This window comes from Piliocolobus tephrosceles, chromosome 1 (assembly GCF_002776525.5).
Source record: "Piliocolobus tephrosceles isolate RC106 chromosome 1, ASM277652v3, whole genome shotgun sequence".
Taxonomy (NCBI): domain Eukaryota; kingdom Metazoa; phylum Chordata; class Mammalia; order Primates; family Cercopithecidae; genus Piliocolobus; species Piliocolobus tephrosceles.
In genome coordinates, this window is record NC_045434.1 from 42,947,222 (window position 1) to 42,960,769 (window position 13,548).

General features: G+C 36.0%; 2 protein-coding genes and 1 non-coding gene across 3 annotated transcripts in view; 1 reads left to right on the forward strand and 2 right to left on the reverse strand.

Moving 5' to 3' along the window:
- PRG4 (proteoglycan 4) overlaps positions 1-6,093 on the forward strand; it is a 16,744-nt gene extending 10,651 nt beyond the window's left edge. Inside the window, 7 exon segments of the mRNA XM_023203425.2 lie at positions 1-1,310; positions 1,966-2,043; positions 3,194-3,330; positions 3,591-3,747; positions 4,315-4,512; positions 4,913-5,038; positions 5,835-6,093. The exon segment at positions 1-1,310 is cut by the window's left edge and continues 10 nt beyond it. Coding sequence (XP_023059193.2) covers positions 1-1,310; positions 1,966-2,043; positions 3,194-3,330; positions 3,591-3,747; positions 4,315-4,512; positions 4,913-5,038; positions 5,835-5,932 — 2,104 coding nt within the window. The 3' untranslated portion in view covers positions 5,933-6,093.
- LOC111536974 lies at positions 3,971-4,074 on the reverse strand. The gene has a single exon (XR_002729875.1). It is a non-coding gene; the product is annotated as a U6 spliceosomal RNA (small nuclear RNA).
- The window catches only part of TPR (translocated promoter region, nuclear basket protein), a 64,623-nt gene continuing 55,573 nt past the window's right edge, over positions 4,499-13,548 (reverse strand). Inside the window, exons 47-52 of the mRNA XM_023203424.2 lie at positions 12,413-12,519; positions 10,832-10,927; positions 10,546-10,702; positions 9,577-9,695; positions 6,797-6,892; positions 4,499-6,180 (exon numbers count right to left, since the gene is read on the reverse strand). Coding sequence (XP_023059192.1) covers positions 6,125-6,180; positions 6,797-6,892; positions 9,577-9,695; positions 10,546-10,702; positions 10,832-10,927; positions 12,413-12,519 — 631 coding nt within the window. The 3' untranslated portion in view covers positions 4,499-6,124. The remainder of the gene's footprint in view (positions 6,181-6,796; positions 6,893-9,576; positions 9,696-10,545; positions 10,703-10,831; positions 10,928-12,412; positions 12,520-13,548) is intronic.

The window sequence follows — 13,548 nt, forward strand, 5'->3', positions numbered from 1 at the left end:
CACACCCACCACCACCAAGAAGCCTGCACCCACCACTCCCAAGGAGCTCACACCCACCATCCCTGAGGAGCTCGTACCCACCACCCCTGAGGAGCCCGCTCCCACCACCCCTGCAGAACCCGCTCCCACTACCCCTGAGGAACCCGCTCCCACCACTCCCAAGGCACTGGCTCCCACCACCCCTAAGGAGCCTGCTCCAAAAACTGCTCCAACTACCCCTAAGGAGATTGCTCCAACTACCCCTAAGGGGACTGCTCCAACTACCCTCAAGGAACCTGTACCCACTACTCCCAAGAAGCCTGCCCTCAAGGAGCTTGCACCCACCACCACCAAGAAGCCCACACTCACCACCTCTGACAAGCCCGCTCCAACTACCCCTAAGGAGCCTGCACCCACTACCCCCAAGAAGCCTGCTCCAACTACTCCTGAGACACCTCCTGCAACCACTTCAGAGGCCTCTACTCCAACTACCACCATGGAGCCTCCCACTAGCCACAAAAGCCCTGATGAATCAACTCCTGAGCTTTCTGCAGAACCCACACCAAAGGTTCTTGAAAAAAGTCCCAAGAAACCTGCTGTACCTACAACTAAGACTCCTGCAGTGACTAAACCTGAAATGACTACAATAGCTAAAGACAGGACAACAGAAAGAGACACACGTACTACAACTGAAACTACAACTGTTGCACCTAAGATGACAAAAGAGATAGCAACTACAACAGAAAAAACTACCGAATCCAAAATAACAACTACAACCACACAAGTAACATCGACCACAACTCAAGATACCACACCATTCAAAATTACTACTCTTAAAACAACTACTCTTGCACCCGAAGTAACTACTACAACAAAAAAGACAATTACTACAACTGAGATCATGAACAAACCTGAAGAAACAGCTAAACCAAAAGATAGAGCTACTAATTCTAAGGCGACAACTGCTAAACCTCAAAAGCCAACCAAAGCACCCAAAAAGCCCACTTCTACCAAAAAGCCAAAAACAACACCTAGAGCGAGAAAACCAAAGACGACACCAACTCCCCCCAAGATGACATCAACAATGCCAGAATTGAACCCTACCTCAAGAGTAGCAGAAGCCATGTTCCAAACCACCACCAGACCTAACCAAACTCCAAACTCCAAACTAGTTGAAGTAAATCCAAAGAATGAAGATGCAGGTGGTGCTGAAGGAGAAACACCTCACATGCTTCCCAGGCCCCATGTGTTCACACCTATAGTTATTCCCGGCATGGATTACTCACTGAGAGTACCCAATCAAGGCATTATCATCAATCCCATGCTTTCCGGTATTAAGAATCAGTTATTTTCATTTTTAAAGCTGGTAATGTTAGTTTACATCTATATGAACCAGAATGCCTTAGTTTAGTATCACTCGACTGAGATGTATTACCTGACCTGATTAACTTGTGAAGTTTTACAGCTTCCCTGTAGGTAAGCAGAGGCATATAGTAAGCTTATGCATTCTCTAGAAAATTAATAATTTAGGGTTGGGAATTTAGCATGTGTGTGTCTGTGAGCAGCAGTGATGGTACATTGAATGTCAAAAAAATTTAGTTGGGAGTCTATTCTTAAAAGTACAATGCAAAGCAAAAATCTGTAGTATCATTTTCCAAACCAACCCAAAGGGAGGGCAATCAGAACTGAAAGATGCAATTTCACATTGAGTTCATACATCCAATAAATGTCTAGTTTACATGAAAATCTAGGTAACCTGGCCCATTCCAATTCATAATAATTTATTTCATGTAATACTTTTGAAGAGTATCATCTTTAAGTAAAATGGAATTATCAAGTATATAACTATGCAAACACGTCAAACTCTGTTCTTCAAGATCTTAGAAAAGGTAAACAGGAAATAGAACCCTGTGGAAAGACTTGAAAAAACACACACACTTTTCTCATTCTGTTCTATATTTGTTTTGTTTTTGTTAATTTGTTTAGATGAGACCGATATATGCAATGGTAGGCCAGTAGATGGACTGACTACTTTGCGCAATGGGACATTAGTTGCATTCCGAGGTGAGCTATGTTCACATTTATTTTTCTTCTCATCATTCTGTTTTGGCATTTATGAGAACCAAAGCCATGGAAGAGTGCTAGTTTGGGTTGTTTTCTGGAGGGGAATCTGATTGATAAACATACCTCACAGGAGAATCTGAGAGTAATAATGGAAATATTGGATTAAGAAAACTAGACAAAGTAACAAAACAAAACCAAGACCCTGAACTGATATTACTGAGGTTTTTTTTCCTACTGTTAAGATTAAAAAGGTAGTTCAAAAAAAAATTTTTTTTTGGGCAGTTGTTAAAATTTTAATTTCATACCAAATGAAATGACACCAGCATGCATATTTGCTGCTTTATTTGAAAATAACATCTCAATTGTGATGTGTTCAAGTGTTACACTCTCTGTCGGAGGGTAACAGAAGAAAAGTTATTTCATGTTAATTCTCTGCTGTACTCTCTGCTAGTCAGTCTTAACACATATTTAGATTAAATCTGAAAATAATCCCTTTTTGTATAGTAGAGGCTAAAGAGATGTTAGTCATTAAATTATAATTCCTTAGTTCTAAGAGATAAAGAAATTGAGAACTAAAGAGTAACTGTAAGTCACAAAGCCAAAAGGCTTTTCTGAGACAGTGTCTCCCTCTGTCACGAAGGCTGGAGTAGAGTAGCACAATCACGGCTCAATGCAGGCTCAATCTCCTGGGCCCAAGAGATCCTCCCGTCTCAGCCACCTGAGTAGCTGGGACTACAGGTGTGCACCACCATACCTGGCTAATTCTTGTATTTTTTTTTTTTTTTTTTTTTTGTGAAGACAGGGTTTTGTCATGGTGCCCACACTGGTCTCAAACTCCTGGGCCCAGCCATCTACCCACCTTGACCTCCCAAAGTGCTGGATTACAGGTGTGAGCCACTGCACCTGGCCTAACCAATAGTTCTTTCTAGAGAAACTAGAAAACTAAAATATCTCAAAGTTTATGCTAAATTTTGGACTTGGGAAATACCTGCTCTCAGAAATGTTCAAACACTACCTTTTGGATCTGACTAAACTTCCAGTCATACAATGCATAAGAAAACTACATTTTTTTTTTTTTTTTCCATTTTGGTTTCTTTTGTGATAGGTTTAGTATTCAGCTTGTAGGCTGATGTCTTTCCTTAAATTTTAGGTCATTATTTCTGGATGCTAAGTCCATTCAGTCCACCATCTCCAGCTCGCAGAATTACTGAAGTCTGGGGTATTCCTTCCCCCATTGATACTGTTTTTACTAGGTGCAACTGTGAAGGAAAAACTTTCTTCTTTAAGGTAACACAATTATCTTTGTGAGAGAAATTTAATTATAATTTGTAAATGCATTGTTTATTACAACGTATATCGCCTTAACCTCCAATGTAAGTGTCAGCACTTTAAACTATCATCAAAATTTAATCATAAGCAACAGTTTGATAACATTAATGGTCACAATTCAACCATTCAACTAAGTTAACATGTATACTTAAATCCAGAAATGAGTTCCTAATCTTTTTTCCCAAAGCTGATAACATAATTTTCTTTTAAATTATCAGGATTCTCAGTACTGGCGTTTTACCAATGATATAAAAGATGCAGGGTATCCAAAACCAATTTTCAAAGGATTTGGAGGACTAACTGGACAAATAGTGGCAGCGCTTTCAATAGCTAAATACAAGAACCGGCCTGAATCTGTGTATTTTTTCAAGAGAGGTATGTGCTACATAATTGACAAGATTACAAAACTTTTAAAGAATTACACTCAGCATGTTATTATTAAGTTTACTGTCAAAAGATATCTTTAATGGCTAGAATCAAATATTTTCAGTGACAAAAATAAAAATGGAAGGTAGTATTCTTATTGCCCTCAATTTTTATTTAGATTTCTTCACAGGCAAATCACAATTCATTTGAGTTTTCAGGTCACTGATAGAATGTCATCTACTTTCGCTTCACAAATGTGCATGTCATCCTTGCACAGGGGCCATGCTAATCTCTGTATCATTCCAATTTTAGTATATGTGCTGCCAACGTGAGCACTTGTCACTTTCAATTGAAATTAAATACATAACCTTGTAATTGGCTGTATCTATTCATTCAACAAGTATTTCAGGGTTTAATAATTATTTTTACAATACCCTTGACTAATAGCCATTAATATCGACATATTATATGAAAAATGAAACAAAATTTTTTCCTATACATTGTAAAAATTGTTTTCCATCTTTTCTGAGGGGATTAAAATTTTCATTTTCCATGTGATATTCTAACACATAACAGGTGGCAGTATTCAGCAGTATATTTATAAACAGGAACCTGTACAGAAGTGCCCTGGAAGAAGGCCTGCTCTAAATTATCCAGTGTATGGAGAAACGACACAAGTTAGGAGACGTCGCTTTGAACGTGCTATAGGACCTTCTCTAACACACACCATCAGAATTCACTATTCACCCGTCAGACTGGCTTATCAAGACAAGGGTAACATTTTTATTCTGTTAAAAAAATCCTTAAACATAAGTAGATGTGATACAGTTTCTTATACAGTAAGGCTTATGAAATATAGATACTGATCAAAGTCCTAATAATTTAAGCTTACTGATGAAAAACTCATCCACTTGCTTTAGTGAATAACCAAAGACCAATACTTTCTTTTTCCTTGTGGGTAAGGAAAGCAGTTTGTTCAGGTTTGTCAGTTATAACCAATACTATTTATCAAGTACTTCTTACCAAGAACTATTTTTATATACCAATCTATAACCTTCAATAGTTCTACATCAGAGGGCAAAAACTGAGATTAAAACTCAGATCTGTCTGGCTCTTCCCAAGATAGTACATTGCCTTTTAATCTGGTATCTTTTATTAAACATGTCATCTACAGGTTTCCTTCATAATGAAGTTAAAGTGAGTACACTGTGGAGAGGACTTCCAAATGTGGTTACCTCAGCTATATCACTGCCCAACATCAGAAAACCTGATGGCTATGATTACTATGCCTTTTCTAAAGGTAAGTTATTAACTAATAGTTTCCCAAGGAGGTGATATCATTTGTGAAAATAATGAAGATAAAGTAAAAATGCTGGCTGCAATGATGACTGAATGTGAGAAGTTACACTACGATACTTATTCTAATTGCTGTGGAAAAGAGTGAAGACTTTTGCTTTAATTTCAATTAAAATGAATGGCACTGCAATTCGATTCTGCTCTAACCTTCATGAGATTACGATAAAACATCCAATTACTAGAGTAAAATTGCTACTGACGATAATATTTTACTTCTATCATTTGTGGCATTTAACAGATACCTTGTTTGGCACAAGGTTATACTGATTTGCATCATTGCAGAGTCTATAAGATCAGAAAGAAGTGCCTGAGAAACTAACTTTATTAATTAAATTGTGTTACTCAGGATGCTTTTCTTTGAAATGCCCAGAAATCTAAGTTATTTTGCCTGTAATTCCATAATATGAATGACACTGGCATGTATTTTTTTAAAAAGAATAAACCCAAGTAAATTATTTTTCAAACTTGGTTACTCTTTAATGCTTATTTCATAAACGAGAGTTGAACTTGATTTTACAAAAAGATGGAGAAATGTCAATCTTTTGAAACTTCAAAAAAGCTGAAAGGTTGAAAAGTCTAGGCAGTTGTTTTTCTTTCTGTTATAAAGTTCAAATTAATTAGTAAAAACATCTCTATTAAAATGATAAACATTATCTTTGAGCATAATAGTCAATATAAGTTATTTTTTAGTTTGGGCATTGTTTTCTTTTAACTAAAAAAAAGTTCTCTCTTCCATTTAGATCAATACTATAACATTGATGTGCCTAGTAGAACAGCAAGAGCAATTACTACTCGTTCTGGGCAGACTTTATCCAAAGTCTGGTACAACTGTCCTTAGACTGATGAGCAAAGGAGGAGTCAACTAATGAAGAAAAGAATAATACATTTTGACACTGAAAAACATTTTATTAATAAAGAATATTGACATGAGTATACCAGTTTATATATAAAAATGTTTTTAAACTTGACAATCATTACACTAAAACAGATTTGAAAATCTTATTCACAGTTGTTATTGTTTACAGACCAATTAATTAATATTTCCTCTATTTATTCCTCCTCTCCCTCCCATTGCATGGCTCACACCTGTAAAAGAAAAAAAAAAAAAAGAATCAAATTGAATATATCTTTTAAGAATTCAAAACTAGTGTATTCACTTACTCTACTTCATTATAAAAAATATCTAGGCATTATGGATATAAAACTGTTGGGTATTCTACAACTTCAATGGAAATTATTACAAGCATATTAATATTTTTGTGACATAAGTACGATCTAAAAGTTATATTGGAAAACATGGAAATATTAAAATTTTACACTTTTACTAGCTAAAACATAATCACAAAGCTTTATCTGTTGTATATAAAAAAAAAACAAGATAATGGCAATAGGTAGAGATGTAGAGATACAACAAATGAATATAACACTATAACACTTCATATTTTCCAAATCTTAATTTGGATTTAAGGAAGAAATCAATAAATATAAAATATAAGCATTATAGTTATTGTATACCTAAGGTATACAAATCTGTCTACATGAAGTTTACAGACTGGTAAATATTACCTGTTCAACATGTAATTATTTAATAAAACTTTGGAACATGAAAAAAAATAAATTGGAGGCTTAAGGATTAGAAAACTTGTTCCATTTATTACTATTCCACGTTCTATCATGTAATCCAGTTATGTCAGAAATTCACCTCTCTGTCTGTTAAACTGACGACCACGGACACCTTGTCTCAATGTTGTCTGAAGTCTTACTCGTCTGAAAGGCTTTGGTTGACTACTACTTGTATCTACAAAAAACATTAAGATAAAACAAAAGCAAGTGAAAAAATGAGAAAGCATTTATAATGATACAAACTAATTACTAAAAGAATGAATGAATAAGATGCAGACTTGTCCATTTGTTTTCTTTTTTTCAAACAATGAGGAAAATTTAACAAACCAAAAAAGGGTAAATGGTTAAACAACAAAAAAAGCAGCACTTTGGGAGGCTAAGGTGGGAGGATCACGAGCTCAGGAGTCCGAGACCAGCCTGGGCAACACAGCGAGACCCTGTTTCTACAAAATTATAAAACAATTAGCTGGGCATGGTGGAACATGCCTACAGTCCCAGTTACTCAGGAGGCTGAGGCTAGAGGATCACTTGAGCTCGGGTGAGGTTGAGGCTGCAGTGAGCCATGATCAAGCTAACTGTACTCCAGCCTGGGAGACAGGTGAGATCCTGCCTCAAAAAAAACCCCAAAAAACCAGGTAGACCGAGGCCCTGTCTCAAAAACAACAACAACAACAACAAAACCCAGAAGTGCCTGACTTTTTTCATTTATTCACTTATAAATATTTACTTGTTGACTATCCATGTATCAAACATAGTACCAGGTGCTAAGAAATACAACAGAAAACAAAGTATCAAGTCCCTCAGCAAACCACCTACAATAGAACACAAATTATATCTGATTCTTCTTTTTCAGACATCCCAAATGCAATCATTAGCAAATCCTGAATGGTCAAATTTAAATATATATCCCAAATCTGACAACTTCTCACAACCCTAACTCTACCATCTCACCTAAGCCATCACTATCTTTTCCTGAATTACTGCAGTAGCCTCCAAAGTTTCTCCTTGTTTCTGTCCATTATTCATTTTCAATCTCTTCAGTACACAGCAGCCAAACTGATGAGATCGTGTCGTGTCATTATTCTGTGTGAAGCCCTCCAGTAGCTTCCAGTATCCATGACAGCCAAGGCAATTACAATGATCTACTCCATCTATCTTCTCCCACCTCTAACATATCTCCTGCTAGTCTCTGTTCTCATTCACTGTGCTTCAGCCACAGTGGCCTCCTTGTTGACCCTGAACACAAGCAGACACACTGCTGCCTTATGGACTTGGCATCTATTAATATTTTCTTTGATCTAGTACGCTCTTCATTAAGTAACTGCACAGCTTTGATCCCTTTCTTCTTTCAGATCTTCACTTAAATGTCGCCTTCTTTTAGTGATGCTTCCTATGAAACTGCCTGCTACATTGTCAAATATTTGTTGACCAAATGAATACTCAGATGGGGGAAGTCCAGTTTTACATTATCAAATAAATTTAAAGACATCGTAATTTCATATTATACTTTAAAGGGAACAACCATCATATTTTCTCATACAAGCTCTGATAAGATATAACAAGTGCCAATTGTGTTGAGGAAAGCCAATTTTTATGGCACATCAAAATATAACTGGGGGCACAAAACCTCAGTAATCATGAATATGATAGTTACAAATTTTTTGAGCTTTACTGTGTATGAAATGGTCCTGTAATGTACATACATTATTTAAAATCCTGATTGCAAGATTAGTTATGAGTATCCATACTGCATAACATATAGAAATGTAAAGTTACCAGATAAGAAACAGTAGATATTAGGGATATTAGCCAATAGGTTGATGTGTCACATCAAAGCAGCTGAGAAGCAGGGGAAGAGATCTTGGGATAGCAAAGTTCTGTGATTTAAAAAAGTAATAAATAACTGAGCAGGTCTGCCCTAAAATCTGAAGGTTCCATGGCAGAGTTGACCAAGTACTGTATTTCCTTAATAATAAAGGTAATTCTCTGTCTAAAAATTTGAGATAGATGAGCTACTACACTGTATTGTTTAAGAGTGGAGTCTGTGGAGCCAGACTTCTTCAGTGTAATTGTTGCTTGTCCATTACTTATTAGCTATTTGACTTTGAAGAGGTTATTCACCCTTTCTGTGCCTCAGCTTCTACATCTATAAAATGTGGATGAATATCTACCACATTGAGTTGTGAGAATCATATAAATAAATATAAGTAAAGGGCTCAGAATACCGCATGATACACAGTTAAGTGTTCAGTACATGCTAACTGTTATTCTAAAAAATAACTTCTATTACAGGAATACATATCTTTTTTTCAAAATTAACTTCAAAAATTTGAAAAGCCAAATTCTGAAACTATTTACATCAGTAAATTTCAAACAATTTTTTTAAGCAGCAGAGCTCTTACCCCTTAACTCTCCACATCAAATCTCATATAGAACCCCAATATGTAGAACAAATAAAAATGGAGCTGTTGTGGTTCAGAGTCAAGAGGCCTGGAGTGCCCTAGCACTCCTTAGCCTCCCTCCCAGTATACCCATCCACTACAACCCCTGTAGCACCTCTAAAAGACCCAAGAGCTCTACAAAACATGTTGACAATCATTAGTCTAGATGAAACATGAGTGAGCTATTCTTTTGGGATGGATCCACCATGTCCATATTTCTTATTATTGATGCCAGAATATTCTTAGAATAATGATTTCAATATAAATCAAGTTCCCTTTAATAATAAAATTTCTCTTTTAAATAAAGCATTTTAAAATAAAGGAAAAAAGGATTATTAATTTGTTACTAATAAAGCAGTGTTTTCACAAACAAGTCTGATGCATAAAAGCTGTACTGCAGTCAAGGGCAGGGACTCACCTACAGATGAGCTAGAAGGAGGATCCTGGCTGGTGGAGGGGAGATCTGACTCATCAGATGCTTGAACTGGCTCTTCTTCCTGCTGGCTATCAATTTCTAGGCCTGCTTCTGAACTAATACTAAGGAAAAGAAAAATTAATTAGAAAATACGAAACTGATCTTACAGTCTATCCTAAATTATATCCACTCTTTTAAATCAATTTTATCACATAAGTAATCTAGAGCTCCCTTAAACAAAAAATTACAGACTGATTTGGTAACCACACATATTTTTCAAAGGAGCGGGGGGAAGAGAGCTCAAGTTGGTTTTTCCTCATTCCTTTTCTCACTATGACATGTTTCAATTTTAGTTTATGATTTTCCTCTTCTTATGTTTCCTTTTTCCTTTTGACAAGGATGTTCACATTCTTGACACTCATAAGAAATACATGGTCCAGATTTTGATAAATTTCAAAACAACGTTTTAGGAAAGCACAGTACTAAAAAGTTCACAATAGTCACGCTATTAATTAGTATGCCAGTAGCTAAACCATGGGCTCTAGTCCAGATGAGACAGGCTATGGGTATGTAAAATTCCTGGCTCAGTGGCTACATCCATCTTTCTCTCTTCCATTCAAGAAACAAATGAGGGAGACAGTACAAGAATAACATGAATCTGCTCCAGTTTAAGTAATTTGAAAACTTCAGTATAAAATGACTACAAAAATTAGCCAGGTGTGGTGTTGGGCGCCTGTAATCCCAGCTACTTGGGAGGCTGAGGCAGAGAACTGCTTGAACCTGGGAGGTGGAGGCTGCAGTGAGCTGAGATTGCGCCACTGCACTCCAGCCTGGGTGACAGAGCGAGACTCCGTCTCAAAAAAAAAAAAAAAAAAAGAAAATGGCTTAGCCAACTGTTTCTTGCCTAAAGGAAAACAAAAGTAAAAGTCTGCTGAGACTAAAGCAAGCAAAAACAACAAAATAAACTTTTACCCTTCAGATTCTGCCTCCACAAAGACTTCATCTCCATCATCACCTGTTGCTGTTTCATTTGTTGTAGATAAAGTGCCAGTGGATGTAGTCACCATTGGAACAGATTGAGAGGCATGTTCCGAAGCATCAGAGGTGGTGCTCTCAGTAAATACAGTCACTTTAAAAAGAAAAGACAAGAAAAACAACTTTTAAACTTTGTGGTTTATCAAGTTTTTAGCCAGAATATATTTCACAGGTTTTCATTTTACCAGTAAAACAGAACCTATTATCTGCCTTTGATCCCTACCTGGGGCTGCTACTTGCAGTGGAGTAGTGGGAACACTTCGGCCACCTGACTCTTCTTCATGAGCTAGGAACAGGGGTGTTTCGTACATTCCTAAACCTAAAGACAATTCTGAATATTAATGACTGAAAAAAACATACAATTGTCAACAAGCCAGGGATCTGAAAGAAAAATATTAATTATTGGAGATACGCAACTTTACTAAAGACCACAATTTAATTATTCCATCAAGCAAAAATCCATCTCTCAAACTTTTATTTATTTTATTTTATTTTATTTTAGAGACAGGGTCTCGTTCTGTCACTCAAGTTAGAATGCAGTGAAACCACCACAGCTCACTGTAGCCTGAAACTCCTGGGCTCAAGAGATCCTCTCACCTCAGCCTCCCAAGGAGCTAGGGCTACCAACACAGGCCCAGCTAATTATTTTTCATTTTTGTAGAGACAGGGGTCAGTCTTGTTATGTTGTCAAGGCTGCACCTGAACTCTTGACCTCAAATGATCCTCCTGCCTTGGCCTCCAAAAGTTCTGGGATTACAAGTGTGAGCCACTGTACCTGGCCTCAAAATTTTAAATACAATTTAAAGACATCCTTTAAACTTTCTAACACTAAAGTGCCCTTAAAACATTAGCTAAAATGCTGTTAAGAGTTTCATACAAGCTAATTTTATTGAGTATACAACTACGGATGTTAATTACTTTGTAATTAACAAAAGTAATTACCAAGGTTACAAAGTTTAGTAAATGTTGGCATTCCAATTTAAGCCTAGATCTGATGCCCAAGTCTAGGAAGTTGTATTAACATACAAAGTCACAACATCACATAACATTTTAAATTTATAAAGTCAACTTACAATTTCATATAAGAGGCCTTCAGTGTTAGAACTAATATGCTAAACAAGCAGATGTTATATGACTTTTATGAGGGCTAAAGATTGAACTTATTATAATAGTAGTATGCATTCTCTATTCATTTACCAAGTGCCAGACAGCTTCCCAGAAATAAAGAGGGTAATATGGATTCCAACTGAGGATTAAAAGGTAATCAATTCTACAAATTGCATAATTCACATGTGGAAAACTAGCTAATTCTACTACTTAATGTAGTGGCCATTTTATTCCACATATTTTGATCTTTTATTTTTTGTTTTTTCAAGTAATGTTAATACAAAAAATATAACTAGCCTCAGACATTTAATTAGGAATGTTACAAGCATCAAACTGTAAACAGAAAACATGCTGCATTCCTTCCAACAACTTTAAAATGGCTAGTAGTACCCATATTTATTGGTTCAACACATATTCCTGAATACTTAAACTACATGTATGACATTGCACCAGGAGCCAGAAGAAATACTAATGTAAAAGCTAATCCTTATGTTAAAAGAAATTAGAACTTTGTCGGAAAGGTAAGATGTAAGGCAGTGCTTAATAAGTATATTACAGCATTTAAAAAAGTAAATTAGCAAACAACATCAATTTTAAAAATATTTATATTTGCTCTTTTATCCCCCTTAAATCACATCACAATAGTTTATTACCAAATACCTACAAATCCAGGAGATCTAAAGGTTTAACTATTTACCTCCTTGAGAAGCAAGCTGGCCAAGATCAGAGTGACTAGAACTTGTTTGTGGCATATCTTCAGGTGGCCCAAACCGGAATCTAGGGACACCAGCAACCTGTGGTGAACTAAATGGACAAAAACTAATTTAAGATGAAATTTAAAGTTAACCTATTTAAAGCACAATGGTGAAAAGAATATAGGAAGAAGGAAGAATGAACACCAACAAACTGGGAAGGAAATAGATTGAAAATAAAGTCTATTTATTTTAAAGGGTTTCTTACTTATAAGAATCCTTTTATACTATCAGGTGTCAATGAATTTAGCAATAATATGAATAACCTGTGACTTATATGTAAATAATTTTCAGCTCTCCTGAACTATGCCTCACATTTCTTTAATGTCTCAGATATCCTCACATAGATATATTGAAAGCAACACAAACTCAACATGAAACGTAACAGTTAGAATGAAGTCATGAGACAAAGTTTTATCTTAGTTTTCATTTAGTCATAGAAAAATCAAGTCACCTGTCTAGCTTATTAAGAGTTCACTAGCTAGCTCCCAAGGTTTAGGAAAATTCTAATATTAGATAGCTAAAAATTTGCTTTTTTCCTTATCCTAATACCACTATCATTTATTTTTCTGCCTATAATTCAGGACATAAAACTTAGCATTATTTAACTCTGCCTATCTTTCGTTAGCTAGTGAGCTATTAATGTCTTTAGGAAACATGGAGTTCAGGAAGTGGTGACTTCTAGAGGCACAGGAGTAGTGACATTTATTTGAGTGAAGATGCTGTTGATTGCTGGTACTCAGCATTCTTCATGTTTATTGGAGTGAGTCTCTTCCTGAGTGCTGACTTTCAGAAGGAGGGAGCTGAAATTGATTGGTTGGCTTGTAAAAATGTGTTAGCCAAGGTAAACTGTGGCTAACTGAGCAAGTTTAAAACTGGTTCTAACTGCCACATGTTACCACATCTACAGAACAATCAACCTTTCCCCAAGTTTGTAGAAATTTGCAAGTTCTGATCTTCGAATATATCCTGTTATGCAACTAATACCTCAGCCACAAATAAATGTGTATACTTTCACATGGAGAGCCTTTCAACCCTTTAAGAGGAGTGGTATAGCATAACACTTAACACAGGTCCTATA